Source organism: Nyctereutes procyonoides, unplaced genomic scaffold (genome assembly GCF_905146905.1).
Source record: "Nyctereutes procyonoides isolate TBG_1078 unplaced genomic scaffold, NYPRO_anot_genome, whole genome shotgun sequence".
Taxonomy (NCBI): domain Eukaryota; kingdom Metazoa; phylum Chordata; class Mammalia; order Carnivora; family Canidae; genus Nyctereutes; species Nyctereutes procyonoides.
Genome location: NW_026575142.1, coordinates 5,121,628 through 5,143,849, shown reverse-complemented (window position 1 = coordinate 5,143,849; position 22,222 = coordinate 5,121,628). Strand labels below are relative to the sequence as shown.

Sequence of the window (22,222 nt, the reverse complement as noted above, 5' to 3'; positions counted from 1 at the left end):
GGCGCCTGCCTTTGGCCCAGGGCGCGATCCTGGAGACCCGGGATCGAATCCCACGTCGGGCTCCCGGTGCATGGAGCCTACTTCTCCCTCTGCCTGTGTCTCTGCCTCTCTCTCTCTCACTGTGTGCCTATCATAAATAAAAATTAAAAAAAAATTTAAAAAAAAAAAATACTGTGTTCCTTAAGAGCAGAGATAATTAACATCTACAAAAAAGTATTCCTGGGGGATCCCTGGGTGGCACAGCGGTTTAGCGCCTGCCTTTGGCCCAGGGCACGATCCTGGAGACCTGGGATCGAATCCCACATTGGGCTCCCAGTGCATGGAGCCTGCTTCTCCCTCTGCCTGTGTCTCTGCCTCTCTCTCTCTCTGTGACTATCATAAATAAATTAATTAATTTTTTTTAAAAAAAGTATTCCTGTAAGTTTGAAAACTTAATTTTCAAATTGTATTTAATTTAATTGTATTAAAAATTAAAATTTTTTTAATTTGAGAAAGAGAGAGAGCACAAGCAGGGAGAAGCAGACTCCTCCCTGAGCAGAGAGCTGATGCGAGCCTGGATCCCAGGCAGACACTTAATCAACTGAACCACCCAGGTGCCCCTCTAATTATTTCAATAATGGCCTGTATCTCACTTCAGAATCCCTGTAAGATTGTTAATAGCACTCTCCTCACCAACAATGCCTTCATTCTTAGGGAGTTAAGACCTAATCCAACATATACAGGGCAGTAATTTATATCACTTTACCATTAATTTGGGAATTAAATCCAAAATTTTATACTGAAATGTACAGTAAATAGACAAATCTTATAATAACACCTCTGTGTCAGATAATTTTACTGCTTTAAAAAACACAAATTAGGGCGCTCGGGTGGCTCAGTCAGGTTAAGCATCTGCCTTTGGCTCAGGTCACGATCCTAGGGTCCTGGGATCAAGCCCCACATTGGGCACTCTTGCTTCTCCCTTTCCCTCTGCCATTCCCCCCACTTGTGATCTCTGACTCTCTGTCTGTCAAATAAATAAATAAAATCTTTAAAAAACACAAATTAGCTTTTGGATGGAAATACAACACAGGAACAAGCAGGAAATAAGTTTAAAATATTTAGGAAAAATATTTCAGAAGAAACGTTTTAACATACATACACCCAAACATTTCCTTAAAATGCCCCTTAGAATTTCCTGGACAAAACAATTTTTACCTGTTAATAAAATAAGAAATTTCTACTATTTTCTTTATCCAGTAAAATAACAGATTCCCTCTATATGCTCATAAGAAACTTATAGGAGACAAATTATGCACCCATCTGGCAGTCACATATTCAAAATACTAGAAGATATCATGTTATAGATAAATTAGACAATCAGCTCACAAATGCTTTCCTTAATTTAAAATTAAATACGGGATGCCTGGTTGAGCGTCTGCCTTCAGCTTAGGTCGTGATCCCGGGGTCCTAGGATGGAGTCCTACATGGGGCTCCCTACAGGGAGCCTGCTTGTCCCTCTGCCTGTGTCTCTGTGTCTCATGAATAAATAAAATCTTTAAAAATAAATAAATAATTAATTAATTAAATTAAATAAGAAAATCTATTAACTCTATTAAAATACATAGCCTGACACATATTAGACACTCAGTAAGTGCTGGTATAATTATAAACTGGTATCACTTTTATTCAGTTGAATAAAATGATGTTTAAAAAGAGATTCTAGGGGCACCTGGGTGGTTCAGTCAGTTAAGCATGTGCCTTTGGCTCAGGTCATGATCCCAGGATCCTGGGATGGAGCCCCACGTTGGGCTCCCTGCTCAGCGAGAAGTCTGCTTCTCCCTCTCCCTCCGCCCCTTCCCCTGTTCATGCGTGTGTGTGTGTGCACACACTCTCTCTCCCAAATAAATAAAATATTTAAAAAATAAATAAAAATAAAACCAGATTCTAAAGCTATGTCTCACATTAGAGTTGCTTTGTCATTCTGTAAATGATGCTATAAACTACTTAATTTGTTATGTAATATTTAAAAAATTATTACATAATATCCTATACTATATATTAATTTAATCAGCCTGCTTTGAAGACTACAGGGCATCTCGTTCAACATCATGACTCAGAAAAAAAAAAAAAAAATTCTATGATCCAGACTTTCCCTAAACCCAAAATTGAGAGAGTATAAAAGTTTCTACCTAGTTACAAAGGGGCCTGAGCAAGACAGTAAAACTGACTCAACAGAGCCCAACAGCATCACTGTTAAAGCTATGTTAGGCACCAATCCAGCTAGATCTGTCAGCAACGCCCTCCTTTCTTAGAGTGTAAAATAAGATGTAAGATAATCATCCATCTGTGAGCACATAGGTAGCCTTTTCACACGACTCTAATCATGGAAACTTCAAAATAAATTTGTGCTTAATTTTCACCAACAATTTATGATGGCCTTTTATGAAACTGTGGTGCTTATCTGAATCAAAATAGAAACGATGCTAACCAGTAATTCTCCCTGAGATAAAGGGAGATAAATACGCTCTGGGGCACATATTTATACTATGACTCAATGACCCAAATAACAAGGGAACCCCCCCCCCGACCATGATATCAATACCATATCTTCAGTGTACCTAACAGCCAGAAGTCTACGAGTATCTATCATTCCCAGATGCTACTACCATTCCCAGTCCTTAAACCTCCATTAAGTATTTCTATGAAATTAAACGAAAACAAAACAGAACTCATTTCTCATTTCGTAACCCAAGTTTGCCAGGAACCTCTCACCAGGATTTTAGCAGGCTCAGATCAAAACTGAGATCACAAAACTTCCTAAGCACCCAGTACATAGTACCTCAGTAGGCAAAATACAAAAGAACAGCATCACAGAATAGATGCAAAGGTTCTAAGACAAAAGTCAGGCTTTGCAAACAAAACACCAGAGTCAATTCCACAAGCAGCCTAATATTCAACAATACCATATAATTGATTTTATAGGTCAAACAAAAAATCACCACATGACTAATTCCACATCTAAGGATACATACCCAAGAGAAATGAAAACATAAGTTCACACAACTTTTATACATATGTTCACAACAGCATTAATCATAATTGTAAAAAAAAGTAGAAACAACTCAAACATCTATCAATTGATGAATAAATAAAATGGTGTATCTGAACAATGGAGTATTTTTTGGCAACAAAAAGAAATGACGTACTGATCTATGCTACAACCTGGATAAACCTAAAAACATTATGCAAAATGTAAAGAAGCCAGTCACAAAAGACCACATGCTATATGATTCTATTTATATGAAATCTCCAAAACAGGCATACAGTAAGAAAGATTAGTGTTTGCCTAGGGATGGGAGATTGACAAAAGTGAATGCTATGTTTTGGGGTTTCTGGGGTGACAAAAAGGTTCTAAATTTGATTGTGGTACTGGATGCATAACTCCGTGGATGTACTAAAGACCCGCTGAACCTGGGATCCCTGGGTGGCGCAGCGGTTTGGCGCCTGCCTTTGGCCCAGGGCGCGATCCTGGAGACCCGGGATCAAGTCCCGCGTCGGGCTCCCGGTGCATGGAGCCTGCTTCTCCCTCTGCCTGTGTCTCTGCCTCTCTCTCTCTGTGTGTGTAACTATCATAAATAAAAAAAAAAAAAAAAAAAAAAAAAAAAAGACCCGCTGAACCCACTTTAAGTGGGTAAACTGGATATATGTGAATTATACCTTAATAAAACTGTTACTTAAAAAAAAATCAGTTTTATACTACAGAAGTTGAGAAGGGAAGTAAAACTATTAAAAAGCAAAAAACAGAAGCATTATAAAGTTTACCCTGCAAATCAGGAAGAGCAAAAATTCTTAATTTACTCTTTAACAAAAAAATGTTACTGTTATAAAAACAGTGAAAATGTATTTAATTGTATCTTATTAATTTTCTAAGAAAAGATCTCAGATTTAGGAACTATGGTTATTTTTATATGGAAATTTACACACACACACACACACACTAAATTTAAATGACTCTCGGAAGAGCTCATATCACAGAGATTTTATGAGCCCGGAGAAAAAGAAGTGTCAACAACGAAAAAAGAATTCTCCACACAAATAATGGTATTCTTAAGAAGTGCATACTTTGAATCACCCATTTGTAATCAGGAACTAATTGTGATACATTAATATACCAATTATAAAACACAATCTTCTAACAAAGGGAGACTTCTATTAACTTGTACTTACAAGAATCACAGACTTTCTAGTTCTTTAAAAAGCACTTTACCAGACTTTATAAGTTCTGACTAGTGTTTTCTTCCTACATTAAAATATTTTTAAGTAAAGGTGATATCCATAAGTTAAATATGAATCTTCAATAAATATACATGATTTGAGGAAACCAAAAGATGACAAAATATTTTTTAAACAGTTTCTTAGGAATAGAGGAAATTTCTAGACTAAGTTTGTACATAAAAAGAGAACAAAGATTATAACATGAGACTACAAACAGAAAAAATTTAAAAGAAGACATGCAGAAAGATTCCAAGTCAATAAAACTCATATGAAAAGACCAGAGTGAGATAAAAATTAACTCCAATTTTCTAAAATTAGTTAAATGTAGAAATTATCATAAAGAACTACCAAAAGATTATGTAAACCTATCAGGAAAACTGTGAATATGACTGTATTTTATATATTATGAGAAAGTATCCCATCTGAAAAAATATGGAAAAATAAAGGTCCAACAGTATTACTTTGTTACATACTTTTCAGAAAGTTTTCTCAATTGTAAAAATACTAAACAAATATATTTTAGAATAAACACAGCTAATTACTAAAAACAATACAAGTTCTATGAAGACATTCACTTACCTCAAAATAAGGTTTATTACCATAAAGAAAAACTCCCCAACTAGTCATGCAAATATCTGGAATATATATACATATTACCTTACTTTCTGTTGCAACTTGAAAGGGAAGAAGTGTGTAAGAAATTAAGATTTCATTTTTTCTATAATAAAATGATTCAGAGTCTTTTTTTTCCAGTTTCAGAGGTAAAAATATTGTCCCAAAAAGCCCTTAATTAACGTACATAAATGGCATACCAAAATATAAAGAATTAGACAAATAACTACTTCAAGTATTACACTAACCATTACTATCACACATAGCAAAAATCAAGTAATACGAAAATTTCTATGACTCACATTGTTGTTGCGAGTTTCTACAGCAGGGAACTTTCTGACTATGAATTTCACAGCAGATTCCAGGTTTTTGTCAATAAGGTAGGATGGTTTTGCCTTGGGATCTCCACATGCCTATAAAACAACAGTAATAAAAAGGTGAAATGCATCCTTGTTCTAAAACCAAGTAATAGCAAATCTGTAATCAGAAATTAAAGATATTTATTGTTTTTGGTGAGCAGGTGATAAAATGAATAGGCAAAGTGCAGGGATTGTCACAGCTGAAATATGCAATGGGAGACAGTACAGAGATGTTCTTCTACTGAAAAAAATGCATGGAAAGTTTCAAAGCAGTTAGCGCAGAACAGCAGTGAAGGAAAAAGCTCAAACCTAAAAAAAAAGAAAAAGAAAATAAAAGTCTTGGTTTGAGGTAGGATTGTATTCATCTGAAGCTAATAAAATATTACAAAATTAAATATTCAGAAGAGTACTGGAAATGTTTCTAAGTGTTATAAAATAAAAGCTTATGTTTAAATGTCTTTTCCAAAATGTCTTCCTCATTCACTTTAAACATTTTAATACAAGAGCCCTAGTTCAAAAGAACTGGAAGCTGCTAAAATTGTCTTTATAGTACTGAAGTGTATTGCCTGTTCCTCTGAACATCTGAGTTACAGCACTATCTTTCCATCATACCAGCAGCACTTAAAACAATGAATCTGCATCTGTCCTATGTCTCATCTCGTAAGCACAGAATGAATGGGAATGTTTACATTTTGACCACATCAGCCGTACAGCATTCTCTGTAGTAAACTGTATTAGAAAGAACTTTTTACCTAAACTATTAGCACTACCAAATATAATCAATACTATTCAGCATTTTGTAATGTGACATTTAATTAACTGCGTGCTAGTGAGATGTTATTTCTTAGGGAATTACTAAAATTGTAGCACTGCTATTTAACTTCTCATTGCATTTTTTTTTTAAGTGTGTCCTTTGCAAAGTTTCATCTCTCCCTTATATATCTCTACTTCGTGTGAGGAAATACCGTATTGCAATTTAATGTTTCTTTCATTGTTTACTATGGCTATGTTGTGAATTGCAGAAAGAGAAGTTATGAAACATGAAACTGATCTGAAAGCGGGCAAGCGGGCAGAGGGAAGGTGAAAAGCTTTGCAAACCTTCCAAACTTGTCCTTGCTGGGGAAGCATTGTAATAAAAAGAGAGAAAATTACGTGTAAACAATGATTGTCAAACTATGACATACGTTTCAGTAGAGAACTTTATGCACTGCAGACTATGAATAACAAAACAACTATATGGTGCTACAACTCTAAAGGTATTCTAAGTAGCGAGTTTAGTATACAATAGAGTTTATATTATTCATATATATATTTAAATACTATTGTGTAAGTGTACAACCATGTAAGTTTCTTGGTGCTCTTTCTAAATAAACTTAAAATAATACTAGAAGAAAAAAAATGAAGACTACATGCAGCTATAAAAGTAGGAGCAAAACCGTCAGTGAAATTTTACATACCTTAAAAAGAAACGGTAGCCAAGAATAAAAATAAATCGTTATTGGATGACTCTTACTTCAGCTCAAATTGTAACTACTTTTCAAATTTCACCTAACTCCCTTCCAACTCAAAGTATAAAAATCAATGCAAACATTCCTGTATTTTCCAAACGGAAATAGGAATGCAGTAAGAATTCTCCTAATTCTGAAACGTAAGTAGATAAAACAAAATTAACTCAAGAAACTTAGAATTTCATAATCCTTAACCAGAGTGACACAAGGCAGCTTTGCAAATTTCATTTCAACATCATAAATACTAACTGTATCTGACTTTTCCTCAGAGCAGACCATCGTTCATTTAAAATATTATTTCTTATAAATTCATTTGCCAATTAATCCACTTCCCCAAAAATATACTATATAAGAGAATAACTAAGAACCACATACTAAGAGTTTGTCCAAATAGAAATACCTACAGATTAGCATTTCCTTACACCGATGTAATACAATGAAAATCAAGTTCCCTAAATACGCCTGAGGTGGTCCAGAATCCTAACGTGATTCCGAATTATACTCGGTTTTTTAATGGTATGTTTTATCTTCCATATTCTAGTATTTTAAAATTTAGCTTTCCATTACAACAATATCAGTGACTTTAGAATAATGAAAATACATCAGGCTACCATATGCATTTCCCATGATCACAAATTATACTGTATGAGAATTTAATCAAATATCTACAAACTAACTTATGTATTCTCATACACATACATGTATGTATGTATGTGAGGAACTCTTCCTTCTTACACTGAAAACAGAAAGAATCCAATTTCATTTCAATGGAAAAATAAATGGTTGTTTAATTTTCCCTTGGAATTGATTTACCTTTTTCCACACTGCTCAATGAGCCATACCTAAACATCCTATCCCAGGAGGCAGGAGACACATTCTAGAATAAGACTTACTGAGTTTCAATCTTCACCACTTAACGATCCATAGGACCTTGAATATATTACAAAATACCTCCTACTCTGTTTCTTCGTGTTTAAGTGGGGAAATTAGTACTTACCTCCTAGGGTCATTATGAGGATTAGAAAAGAGACAGATAAACCATGTACAGTACTTAGCAGGACTAACAGGTAAGCGCTCTAAGATGCTCTAAAAATGTTTGCTGTTGCCAAAAACCACCTCAAAAATTATAATTACCCAAGTAAAAGTCTCTTAAGAATATAATTGCAAAATCGTCTTTCTCATAATATACAGAACTAACAATAATGACTAAAATTCCCTCTTCCAATCGCACATTTCCTTCATTTGTCCTAAGTCTGAATGCCAAATATGTTGTACTTACAGAAAGGGTTTAGCCTGGTAGTTAAGAACATGAGTCCTAAGACTGTCCAGGTTCATATTCTAACTCCATCAATTCTTAGCTGCAGAACCATAGGCACGTGATTTTACTCCTCTGTGCCTCAACTTTTCCATCTGCTAAATAGGTTGATAATAATTGCAATTTACCCTAAAAAGTTTTTAGGCCGATTACGTGTGTGCACACATGTGTGCATGCAGTTTACACAAATATCTTGAATACCAATATGCCAATAAACTACACGAGGCTCATAGTTACTATACAGAACTAGGCCCTATTTTTTTGTTGTTGTTGTTGTTTTCTGAAATCAATCTGCTTGATTTATTTACTTAATACCAACAGTGATACTGTATAGGGAACACTCAGGCCATAAAAAAAACTAATGTCTAAGTAATTAAAATCTGACAAAAAGCCATACTTTCTGTAATTCAGTTAAAATGGGTTTCTTACCATACCAAAGTAGTATAGCAAAATTGCAACTAGTCAGATGTCTCAGTTTATAAAAATTATTCTTCTCTACCCTAACTGAAAGCATTTCATTCTCAGGACACAGAGGACAATGAAATCATAAAATAACCTAGATTTCAAAAATACTGCCTGCAGTTGTATACCTGAAACTCTACTTCATCCTAATACAACTACAAAATTACACAAAATTAATCTTTCACTCTCAAAAATATCACCCTTTGAAGTACCACAGTTAAGAAAATACATACAATGGTTATTAATAAATTTTAGACTGACATGTATCAGAAAGGCTTACCACAAAGACTGAACCAAAGGTTTAACAAGTTACTAATTCAATCAAACAAAACTTTTGAATACTTCTATCTCTCCCATACCAAAAAAGAAAAAGAAAAAGTGAGTACAGGGCAAAACTACATCTAAATAACTGAACCTTATGGTCCTATAAAAAACAAAGTTTTTTTGCATGAGTGGTTAAAACAGCTACTTTTCCTAGACAAAAAGGAAACCATATCTGAACCACAGAACTTAAAAAAAAAAAAACCACAACCTCAAAACCGTGTATGTGACTTTATCTTGACTCAGCAAGCTTTCATATTGCATAAAATATTGTAATTTAAAATTCCAATTTAAAATTCCAGAAGATCTAAAGGAAATTTAAATATCTATATACTTAAATTTCCAGTTCTCACAATTAGAACTTTATTTTCTATGAATATTCTATTTATCTTTAAATTCAACAAAGTTAGAACTATTTAATGTAGAAGATAAAATTGTACTCGTGTTAAAGGGAATGTTTAAATATAATAATTAAAAAATCTGTCTCTGAGTCAGGAGCACAGCCCATATGACTTCCTGGCAAGCTGTTTAATCTCTGAACCTCAATTCTCTAAGCCATAAACTTAAGGGCACTAATACTACCTGCTTCACTGGGTAAACTGCTCAGATTTTTAAGACAAAATGCACATAAAGTGCTTATTCCAGTGACCGAGACGTAAGTACTTAGTAAGTTCTAAGTAATCATCTTCTACTTTTTAAAATAAAACTTCTCAAAAATACATGGATATTTACAGTGACTTCCCAATTATTAAAGATTTTCCATTTGACTTCAGTATTAGCTCAGTATTATCAATCAACATCTCCAAGTTCATTTTCTTCATGAAACGTAAATATAATATTACTATCAAAAATAAAGAATAAAAATGCTTTAGAAAACCGTATTATATTTTATTCAGGCCACAAAATAAAGATCTTTGACTAAAAACTTTAAGACCAAACTTTAAAGTATGACTTTAAAACTAATTTTTCTGCCGATCTACCACCAAAAAACCCCTTCCCAAGTCCTTCCCTCAGGCTGTAACAACGTCAGATTACATCCCACAGACTAACCTTACACGGTTAATGCTACGTATTTTTTCAAAAACTTATGTTAAAAAAAAAAAACAAATATAGAAATAGTCTTCTATCTATTCATAACAGGTTAAGCAACAATCAAGGAAAAAAAAAAAAGACCGAAGAGTGGGGAATAAAAAGAAAATTTACTGGGCACCTGTTGTGTGTAAAACATCTATGCTTTTGAAACTGTCTAAAGTGTCTCTCAGCAGAGAGGAAAGGAGCTTCAGAAAAATTAAGTGACTTGCTCAAGGTTTAGCTGTGAGTACCCAAAGATTCCAAAGCACTAAAATGGTTATTTAAAAATATATGCTTGGAAAAAAAGTAAAAAAAAAAATACAAAAAAAAACACACACAAAAGATCTCCATTCTTTAATTACCTCAACCGCCTAAAACTTTCATTGGAGTAATTACTATCAAAGGAAGTATCTGGGGACGCCTGGGTGGCTGGGCGGCTGCCTTTGGCTCAGGGCGTGATCCTGAGGTTCCAGGATGGGTCACGGTCCCACATCGGGCTCCCCCTGCAGGGAGCCTGCTTCTCCCTCTGCCTGTGTCTCTGCCTCTGTCTCTATGTCTTTCATGAATAAATAAATAAAATCTTTTTTAAAAATAAAAATAAAAATATTTTTAAAAAGGAAATATCTGCTTAATTTGATCAGTTTCATTTTTAACTGTTAGTCTAACTCAGCAATAAAACACATTACTTTGCCAAAATACTGTAGAACAAACCAATTTTTTAAATATAATAACATAATGGAAAATATGAACAAAATTCCAGAGTTCAGAGTGAGAATGCTATTTGTGAGAGTACAGGAAATAAACTAGCCCTATCTGAATATGTCAGGGAAGGAGAGAAAAAATGTAAAATGTGACCAATTTATGCCAGAAACAGGAATTTAATGTTTACTCAGTAAACAAGAAAAATCATAGTTTTTAAAGGTTTTGCAAAACTAAAAGCAAAACAGGACCAAGATTCTCTGTTGAGTCTGAAAGGAAATTAACTGTCATTAATGCCTAGAGGGAAAACAGACATTACCTAAAATCAAAAACTATAGAAACAACTTACCTATCATTCTTTTATTTTCTAATTTTAAAAATGATGAAAGTAATACAATGAAAATTTTCAATAAATATTGGAAAATTATCAAGAGCAAAACAAGCCTTAAATTCTTGCAGTAATAAAACTGCAGTTTTTTAGGGCAGCCCCGGTGGCGCAGCGGTTTGGCGCCGCCTGCAGCCCAGGGTGTGATCCTGGAGACCCGGGATGGAGTCCCACGTCGGGCTCCTTGCATGGAGCCTGCTTCTCCCTCTGCATGTGTCCCTGCTTCTCTCTGTGTGTGTCTCTCATGAATAAATAAATAAAATCTTAAAAAATAAAAATAAATAAAAATAAAAGGATCCCTGGGTGGCGCAGCGGTTTGGTGCCTGCCTTTGGCCCAGGGCGCGATCCTGGAGACCCGGGATCGAATCCCATGTCGGGCTCCCAGTGCATGGAGCCTGCTTCTCCCTCTGCCTATGTCTCTGCCTCTCTGCCTCTCTCTCTCTCTCTCTCTCTCTCTCTGTGACTATCATAAATAAATAAAAAAATTAAAAAAATAAAATAAAATTCCCCTGGCTATTCGGGGTCTTTTTAAAAATAAATAAATAATAAATAAAATAAATGAAAATAAAACTGCAGGTTTTTAGAAACTAAACTAAGTGGTTTAGTCTCTAATTGTTTTGTTTTCTTGTGTATCACCTACATTTTGGCCAACCAATCTGCTTTGAACTTCCCCTTGAGCTGAGTAGGTGGGAAAAAAAGCAACTCACTGCTAAAATTTAGATTGAGAGGCTTTATAGGCAAGTATATTGGAATTATTGGAAATACTTTTAAGTTAATGTAAATTTATCAATAACTGTTACTTAGAACCAATAATGGCCAACTTAAAAATATATATTATGGTATTTGGTCTCAAAGCACAAGTTCTGGGAATTTCACAAACTTAAATATTTCAAAGCATTATATATTTCAAAATTCATTATTAAAAACTTTAATGATTCAAATGAGTTACCAATTACTATTCAATTCATAAGAAGATATGTATGTCACTATTGCTCTTAAACATTTTTCAGGGGGCAACCCCGGCGGCTCAATGGTTTAGCGCCACCTTCAGCCCAGGTCGTGAACCTGGAGACCTGTGATCGCGTCCCACATCAAGCTCCCTGCATGGAGCCTGTTTCTTCCTCTGCCTGTGTCTCTGCCTCTCTCTCTCTCTCATGAATAAATAAATAAAATCTTTAAAAAAAAATTTTTTTTCAGCTTGCAATATACAGAAACATCTCAATATAAAACAAAGGTGCTTTATAGGTTTTTTTAAAGTATTATATATACATGGCCACATTTTTACTGTTTTCAAGAAGCTGTTCTTGGGGTGCCTGGATGGCTTAGTGGGTTAAGTGCATCTGTCTGACTCTTGATCTCAGCTGAGGTCTTAATCTCAGGGTCATGACTTCAAGCCCCATGTTGGGCTCCACTGTACTTAATAAATAAATGAATGAATGAATGAATATTTTAAAAAATAAAATAAGCTGCTCTCTTTAAAGACCTACTGAAAAAAAAGGAAAAAAATAAAAAATAAAAAATAAAAAAAAAAGACCTACTGAAGAACACACTCCTGAAATACAAATACTTATTTTGTACCAACAGTAAGTAGATATCAAACTGTAATGTCAGGTAGTAAAAAAGAAGTAAGTAATGTTTCCTAAAGGTGGCCTTGAACTGTATTTAACAGGAGAAAAAGATGAACACTTATTAAATGTCCACTTTGTTTCAAGCCCCAGAAATAGATTTAATAACAACAGCCTAAACATATTCATTTCTTTTTTTTTCTTTAAAGATTTTTTATTTATTTATTCATAGAGATGCAGAGAGAGAGAGAGAGAGAGGCAGAGACACAGGCAGAGGGAGGAGCAGGCTCCATGCAGAGAGCCTGACGTGGGACTCATCCAGGGTCTCCAGATCACGCCCTGGGCTGCAGGCGGCGCTAAACCGCTGCGCCACTGGGGCTGCCCAACATATTCATTTCTTACTCTTAAGCCTGCACTAGCACTTTAGATGAATTAACTCACTTAACCTTATAAGGTTAACTAAAGAGTATTCCACACACCTGGGAGAGCTAGATACTTATTTTAGATTTCAGGAATTCGAGGGGCTCCTGGGTGGCTTAGTTGGTTAACCATCTGCCTTCAGCTCAGGTCATGACCCCAGGGTCCTGGGATGGAGCCCCATGTCAGGCTCTCTGCTCAGAGCCTGCTTCTCCCTCCCTCTGTCTGCCACTTTGTCTACTTGTGCTCTCTGTGTCAAATAAATAAGTAAAATCTTAAAAAAAAATTTCAGGGATCCCAGGGTGGCGCAGCGGTTTGGCGCCTGCCTTTGGCCCAGGGCGCGATCCTGGAGACCCAGGATCGAATCCCACATCGGGCTCCTGGTGCATGGAGCCTGCTTCTCCCTCTGCCTGTGTCTCTGCGCTCTCTCTCTCTCTCTGTGTGTGACTATCATAAATAAATAAAGATAATAAAAAAAAAAAAATTTAAAAAAAATTTCAGATTTCAAGAATTGAAATCAAGAAGATTAACATGGCTTAGAAAACAAAAATATATAGCTTGGAGCCTAACAGACACGGAGAACAAATAAGTACTCTGTAAATGGTTCTGCTGTATAAAGTCTATGTGCAAGCCCAGCATTCCAGAAATTTGGTTTTACCCCCAAAACAAAGTTACATCACTATTGTGACTATATAAGAAAGAAGAAAAAAAAACAGATATTAAGAACTTACATCTGACTTATTTCAGTGGTTCTTAATATCAGAATCACTTCCAGTGCGTTTTCTTTCTAACTTTGGGTCAAGATACAGATGTATTTTTAAAAACCTTTTAAAGGGCAGCCCGGGTGGCTCAGCGGTTTAGTGCCGCCTTCAGCCCAGGGCCTGATCCTGGATACCCAGGGTCGAGTCCCACGTCAGGCTCCCTGCATGGAGCCTGCTTCTCCCTCTGCGTGTGCCTCTGCCTCCCTCTCTCTCTCTGTGCCTCTCATGAATAAATAAAATCTTAAAAAAAAAAATTTTAAAACTGGTTTCCCCAATGTATAAGAAACTATAACCTGGAACAACAGTTAAATAGCTTGTCCAAAGCTTAAAAAAATAGTATCAGAGCTTTATCTTGAATCAAGCTCTCTCAAGCTATAGAATACACTGCAAGTATGGAAAATGAGAGAGAAGTTCAGAGGCTGTATGCCAGCAAGAAGGACATTAGACATTACTAGGGCATTATTTTGTAACCTTATATATATCTATCTTTATATATTCTGCTGACCAAAAGTTCTGGCACCTTAAATAATGACTGACTATACCTGTCACTGCCTACCTGAAACTGCTATTAGTACTTCAATATCAAGCACAAAAGTTACTATCTCTTCTTCCCCAGAATGGAATCTTCAACACCCTTCTCAAGACTCCCATAAGAACGCTTACATAATACATTTTAGGTAAGTATCTGTAAATCTCTCGTACCTACTAAAATGTGAATTTCTTGGCATTGGAGACTGCATCTTAATTTATTTGTCTCCCCAGACATTCAATAAAAGAGGAAATGAATGAATGAAAAGGAAACCCTCAAAATTTGGGATTAACTAAAAGAATAGTTCATATGATTTATAAGACACTTCTTTAAAAATGCTGTTTTATTACCGTCAAATATCTAAAATAATCAACTATGCAATAACAAAAGTATTTTCCAGTACAGGCTTTTTACTTAAAACAAGAAATTCCTTTAAAACTGGCACATGTACAACCGTACTTAAAAATTAGCAATTTAAGAGCGTATGAAGTTTCTTAACTTATTTAAGACACTGCAGAATAATATTTGAAGAAATGATGAGCCAGTCTCCTCACTGTCAGATAAGTAAAGAATCTGCCAGTCTAATTATACTACTTGCAAATGTCTAAGAGGATCCAAATAAGATTTTACTACATTTACTGATAAAGGCAATAATAAAAAGCCACCACCAGCAACAAAACGCATTTTGAGAACAGAAAAAGCAAACGACTGACATACTAATTACTAGTTTCTGCCCAAGACAGAAAGAAACAAACTTACCAGTTGACTTTCTTAATTGCATTTCTTATATTTCATGTTACAGAATTTTCATTTTTTTTTTTTTTAGAGATTTATCTGAGAGACAGAGAGTGTGCACAAATAAGGGGAAGAGCAGAGGGACAGGAAGAAGCAGGCTCTGCTGAGCAGAGAGCCCAACCTGAAAATGTTACCATTTAACTGTATGTAAGATTTAAAATGAAAAAGTACATTCAAATTTCCAAATTCAGGAGCTCCTGGGTAGCTCAGTCAGTTAAGTACCCCACTCTTGATTTCAGCTCAGGTCACGATCTCACGGTCCTGGGATAGAACCCTGTGTGGGGCTCATTTAGCAGGGAGTTTAAGATTCTCTCCCTCTCCCTTTGCCTGTACCTGGGTGAGCTTGCGCGTGCACGCTCTCTCTCTCTCAAATAAATGAATAAATCTGTGTGGGGCTCCACCCGCCCTCCCGCCTTCCTCTTTCTCAAATAGTCTTTCTAAAAAAAAATAATTACCCAGGGTGCCTGGGTGGCTCAGTTAAACATCTGCCTTTGGCTGGGGTCATGATCCCAAGGTCCTGGAACCAAGCCCTACATCAGGCTCCCTGCTCAGCGGGGAGCCTGCTTCTCCCTCCCCTGCTCCCCCTACTTGTGCGCGCGCTCTCTCTCTGCCTTTCTCCTTCTGTCAAATTAATTAATTTTAAAAAATCATTCTGATACACAGTATGATATCAATGATCTTTTCATGCAAATCCACAGAAAGTTCATACAAAAGTCATCTCCAGTAAAAAAAAAAAAAAAAAGATTTCTGTACTATGTTTATGTACATATTTCTTTAAGAATACTGTGTGTTCAAGCAGCCTGGGTGGCTCAGCGGTTTAGCTCTGCCTTCAGCCCAGGGCATGATTCTGGAGACCTGGGATCAGTCCCACATCGGGCTCCCTGCATGGAGCCTGCTTTTCCCTCTGCCTGTGTCTCTGCATCTCCCTGTGTCTCTCATGAATACATAAATAAAAATCTTAAAAAAAAAAAAAATCTAATTGTATCTCCCATTAAAATGTCAATAATGACTATAAATCTAATGGCAAAATAATTAAATTAGAAACCATGTTAGTGGTCAATAAAAAAAGGTGTCAATCTAAATTCTTATTATTTTCTAGAATAAGAATTGGGCATGGAGCATCTGGCCGACTCAGTCAGAGGAACATGTGACTCTTGATCTGAGAGTCATGAATTAGAGTCCCATACTGGTTGTAGGTTAGTAAAACATAAAGTTTAAAAAAAAAAAAGATATAATAAATATCTTGGGTAAGTTATTTACCCAAAATAACTTGGGTAAGTTATAACTTGGGTAAGTTATTTAGCCTCTCCAAATTCAACTGTTTTATTAATAAATAAGTATATGTATCACAGACCTAAAGACAAATAAAAAAAAAATAGAGTATACAGTAAAGCCTCAATAAATGGCAGCAAGTGTTAATTTCATTACACATTTTATTGGGCAATAAAGAGATGAAATTATTTAGTTCTAGTAACATTTAAAATGTGCAACTACTGGAGCTGACTCAAAATTACTGCTGGAGGGGATCCCTGGGTGGCGCAGCGGTTTGGCGCCTGCCTTTGGCCCAGGGCGCGATCCTGGAGACCTGGGATCGAATCCTACATCGGGCTCCCGGTGCATGGAGCCTGCTTCTCCCTCTGCCTGTGTCTCTGCCTCTCTCTCTCTCTCTGTGACTATCATAAAAAAAAAAAAAAAATTACTGCTGGAACTTAAGTTAATGTGAACATTCCTATACTATCAAACAAGAATATGGAATAGATCTTTCAATCATCCCAACCAGTAAGGACAGGAACTTTTGACACTGACATACTTTTCATCTGAGCTCCCTCATTTTTTACATATTGGATATAGATAGTTAAGTATGTTCATTCCTTTATAATTTTCTTACTAGTCTAAGTACACAAACAATATATTAAGGACCCTAATTTCATTGATATGCAAACTGCACCATGCTGCTTCAATTTTATTTTTGTGAAGAGTCTAATTTAATCAAAATATAATAAAATATGCATGCACATATGTTAGCATTTGTACAGAAAAGGATGTAAGTATATAGGCTTATTTTTAAAAGTGGGAGAAGGGGAGGCAAAGAATTTCTGAAGTGACACAATGCTCTTATGTTTGAGTTGCTGATAATAAACATATATTCCTTTTGTATTAGTTAAAAAAGCTTAGTATTAAGTTATTTAACAAGTCCATAAGGGACAATCTATCATTGCCACCTGAAAAAAAAAAAATTTTTTTCCTAAGTATTTTTCAGTGATCTTTATCTCCTCAGCCTACCATCCAACATAACAAGAAAAAAGATTATCAAATCCTTATTTTTATGAGTAGCTTTCCTGAAAAATAAAATTACAAATAGACATGATAGGATCTGTTTAAAAAAAATAATATATACTATTTAATTCAGATTTATGAAGAGATGTATGTTTCCTTAACATGTTTAAGGCTCTTAATGAAACCCCATAATGATGAGAAAAAAAAATCTCATACTAATAATACTTATTAGTTTACAATTTGCTACAAGCCAATCTTTGGAGCATGTTTCTGCTCCTGATTGAGGAACAGAGAAAATACCCTAAATGAAAAGAAAGGTTAACACTGAAAGAGAAAGCTAAAGGTGGCTCCCCCTCCCTTTACCTTGCACTACACCCTTCACACACATCCTTTTTTTCTCCATTAAATAAGCAGATACCAGCCAAATACTTTCAATTTTTTACACTGCTATTTTATTCATTTTTTTCCTCATAAAATAAACATACCCAAAATCACGGGGGGAAAACTACAGAAAAAAAGAAAAAGAAAAATAGTCACTAATAAGAGAAATTTTTTTTAATTTTTTTTGAGGAATTTTTTTTAAAAAACAAGTGGAAGTGCATTGAAATCTGCAAACACACGCCATTCAAAAAAAGTCTGCAACAGTTGGGTGGCTCTTCTTTTCTGTCCCTTAGAATTAAGGCAATAACATAACAAGAAAAATTATGCAAGTATTACCGGAGACCTTTGTGGTACAGAACCATCAAGTTCAGGTTGGTGACAGGTAGTAGGAAAAGAAAGACAAAAAAACCCAAAACAAGTATTTTCTGAACTCAGCTAAAATGTTTTGGTATTTGGAAATGTGTTTGCAAATAGCAGCAAAATTTCAGAGGAACAAATGTTGCCCAAAAATAGTCGCTGAGACTCCTAAATAAATACTACCTTACGTTCACTGAAGCTCTGAACTGTGTTCACATTGTTACTGTCTTTTATATTCATACAGGATCCTGTGAGGTAGGCAGAGAAGGCACTGCCATCTGTGTATTACAGAAAACTAACCTGAGCCCAGGCACTGTTTAAAATGGGCCATCAAAAAAATAAATAAAATAAAATAAAATAAAATAAAATGGGCCATCACTTCTAGAGATAAGATAATCAGAGCTGGAATGGACTTTAGCATTTTTTTTAACAGTTAACTTTCCCATTTTACAGATGAGGAAAAAATGGAGTTCAGGGAAGTCAAGACATCTCCCAATGTTTTATTTTTTTAATTTATTTTATTTATTTATGATAGTCACACAGAGAGAGAGAGAGAGAGAGAGAGAGAGGCAGAGACACAGGCAGAGGGAGAAGCAGGCTCCATGCACTGGGAGCCTGACGTGGGATTCGATCCCGGGTCTCCAGGATCGCGCCCTGGGCCAAAGGCAGGCGCTAAACCTCTGTGCCACCCAGGGATCCCCGACATCTCCCAATGTTAAAGAACTCCTAGCGACAGACTCAAGACTGGGAGGCAGGTCCCCCCAAACCTGGCCTAGTACTCCACTTCCACAACCACACTGCCTACCATGCCACAGTAAAAGATAAAAAAGTAGCCTGGAAAATGTTAAAAATCAAGATAGAGGTGAGTAGCATTATCAGGTATGGAAAAAGACATATTTTCTTTTTTTTTAAGACATATTTTCAATAAAAAAAAAAAAGGAATTTGTAAGAAACCAAGAAACAAATAAATTTAAATGTAAAACTACCTACCACCTTCCTGTCTTTTCTCTGAAATACTCCTTCATGTGTTCTCACATCCCTGAGGTGTCTACGATTTTGCTAAATTTTCCATAATCTGTACATATTAAGACCTCAAAAAATTTTTCAACTGATTAAATTTTCTTTAAAAAAGCAAAACATTTTCAACAACCATGTTACCTTCCTATGACAAACATTAAAGCATATTATTTTTGATCACAGTATGAAGCTATCTTACTCAGGTCATTTAAATATTTTCATTGTGTATGCTCACTAAAATATTTCCATGCAGACTTCCAATAGAAACAGAGCAACTGGACCTGACAGGCAATGTGATACACATATGCATTAATAAAAACGTAATAACTGATTGGTAGACGTGTATTGTGTAGTGGAAGGGTTTGGTTTGTGTTTTTTTGAGGACTCTCTGAGATTGAGATCTAAAAGATTATGTAGCTTATACTGTCATAAAAAATGCAGGCGGCATGAACCTTACAAATACGTGGTGAACGAATCTTACTCACTTTTTTTGGCAAGATTTCTGAACAAATGTTTCAATCCCTAGTCAGCCAGGAAGATGTGCCAGTCTTACAGACAACTCTACAGGCTAAAATATTCTAAACCTATCTGATGCATTTGTATGCAAAATTACACAAGGAGAGCAAACCCAAAGGCATTATTAAAACTAGATAAAGATCATACGCTCATATGCTAAACACATACGTATAACCTAAGACACACTGTGTATTCATCCTTTTCAACAAGACTTGACTCAAGACTCCGTAGACCAGGTAAGGGCCTGAGCACAAGTAATTCAAAAATGAGTAGCACTCTCCCTGCCCAGAGGGAACTCACAATCAGGCAGGGGAGACAAAACATTTCTCAATAAATTCTAAATATGTGTTAAAGGCTGAAACACATTCCAGTAACTCAAAATATTTGACCCTGGGATGTCACCATTGGGGTTCGATCCATTTTAAATTTCAGTAGCTCAGTAATATAAGAGCCTGAAGTTCCTCAACAAACAGGAAGTGAAAAAATATGCTTCTGAGGCAGTGAACTGAAATAATACGAGTTGAAACGCTTAAAACTTGGTTTAATCTTCTGTATAACTTATATGAGGGTGGAGCAGGTAAAGTCTGGTTGTATTTTACACCATAAACGTGTTTCAAGGCACACTTCGAAAGGTAGGTCGTCCAAACACCCAAATCACTTTTGATGTTACTCTCACTTCCTCTTCTGAAAACCATCATAACCATTTCCTCTAACCACAATACCACAGGTCTAGTAATTTTCAGTACTGTTTGCCTCGCTCGTCCTTTTGGACAAAGCTCATAGAGGAACCAGTTTCAGAGTCTGTCAAGAAGCATAATAATCTGGCCAGAAAGCTCAGGTCAACACAGCCTGTGAGTTAGGAAAATCAAGTTCTTTGCAAGTGCACAAGCGTGTGGCCGAGGCTCTCCGGTCAATGCAGAGGGCTTCTCTGTAATGATGCTGCGCTCCTGCCCCCCCCCCCATGTGACAACCTGGACCGGTTTCAGGGACTCTTCAGGCCGCGCTGAGCTGGGTGGGGGGCCAGCTCAGGTGAGCTTGCATCCCGCTGGGCCACAGGAGCAGCGATCCTTACACACCATGTGCCCCTACCTAGAGGCGCACAGTCCTCCCTGGGCGGCCAGGATCCTCAGCAAACGGCTGCAGCGAATTACTTTTGTGCTCGAACCTCACTGTTTGCACTTCAGAACCGTATCCGCAGCAGCAGCAGCAGCAGCAGCAGCAGCCCCGAGGGGCGCGCGCTGGGGTCCCAGTGGCGTCCAGCCCGAGGGGACGCTCGTCATACACGGAAAGGCCGACACTGGAGACTCAGGGGTCGGCCGTGCCCACAGATCCCCCTCATTTCCCTCCTGACCGAGGCCTTGGGTGCACCGACCGGCTCTGCCTTAACCGGGAGGGAGGGGCCTTGCTGCGTCTGCTCTACCTGGACGGGCCCGGGCTGCAGCCCCGCCTGCCCTGGCTCAGTCGGCGGAGCCATTTGCAGACTTCTCCGGGGCCTCTGGGCCGCGGCGGCGGGGGGGCCACGGCAGGCCGCACCGGGTGCGCTCTCGGTCCTGCGCCCGCAGCGAGCAGGGGACGGGCCCGGGGCGTCGGACCAGGTGGGGAGGGGCGGGGAGGAGGGCGGGGGGGGGACGGGGGAGGAGGCGGTTATTCCGGTTGCAGTGACTCACGGCCAGAAGTATTTATTTCGGAAGAAAACTGGTTCCACCCTCGCGGCCCCCCCCGCGGGCGGCCCCTGCCCTCCCAGGCCCCGCCGCCCCCGCTCGCCGCGCGCTCCCCCTCCCCCTCCCCCTCCCCGGGGACCCCGCTGGGGGGGCCGCGGGGGGGGCGCGGACGGCCGACGCGGGCGTCACCCCGGCCCCGGGCCCGGCCGCAGGACCGCCGGCAGGACCCGCCCGCAGGCCGCGGCGCTCGGCGAGCGGCCGCCCGGCCGCGGCCCCGGCCCCGGCCCCGAGCCCCCCGCCCCCGCCTCGCCGGCCCGCGCGCACCTTCTTGATGTTGTAGAGACGAGTCAGCATGCCGACGCCCCGGTCGTTGAGGATGGTGAGCTTCTCCGCCAGCTTCTGCTGACTGGGCTGCAGCACCGCGCGCGACATGGTGCCGGGCCCCGCCGCCGCCGCCGCCGCCTCGCGCCCCGTCCCCCGCCGCGGCCTCCGGCTCAGGGCAGCGCGCCCATGACCCCGGCGCCCACACCGGCCTCGGGCCCGGCCCCGCAGCCGCCCGCGCCCGCGCCCCCGCGGCCCCTGCCTCCCGCCCGCCGCCCTTCCGCCCGCGCCGCCCTCCGCCCCGCCGCCCTCCGCGCCGCCCTCCCCGGCTCCTCCGCGAGGTGTGGCGGCGGCGGCGGCGTCTCCGGCGGCTGAGAACGAGGCCGCTTCCCGCAGCCCCGGACGGACGCTCGGTCACCTGATCGGGCGCTCGGGCGCCCCCGCCAGGCCGGACGGGGAGCTGCGCCCGGGGGGAGGGGACGGGAGGGGACGGGAGGGAGGGGGCCGCCGCCGCGACGCCCGGCCCCGCTCCCCGGCCCCGCCCCCCGCACGCCCAGCTCCGCCCCTCCCGAGCTCCCAGTCGCCTCTCGGCCCCGCCCCCGGCCGCTTGGCCCTGCATCCCGGCCTCCTGGCCCC

General features: G+C 38.8%; 1 protein-coding gene across 1 annotated transcript in view; it reads right to left on the bottom strand.

Moving 5' to 3' along the window:
• NCKAP1 (NCK associated protein 1) overlaps nt 1-21,767 on the bottom strand; it is a 106,471-nt gene extending 84,704 nt beyond the window's left edge. The window contains exons 1-2 of the mRNA XM_055308549.1: nt 21,590-21,767; nt 5,172-5,282 (exon numbers count right to left, since the gene is read on the bottom strand). Of these exons, the coding sequence (XP_055164524.1) occupies nt 5,172-5,282; nt 21,590-21,697 (219 nt within the window). The 5' untranslated portion in view covers nt 21,698-21,767. The remainder of the gene's footprint in view (nt 1-5,171; nt 5,283-21,589) is intronic.
• Nucleotides 21,768-22,222: the final 455 nt, after the last annotated feature.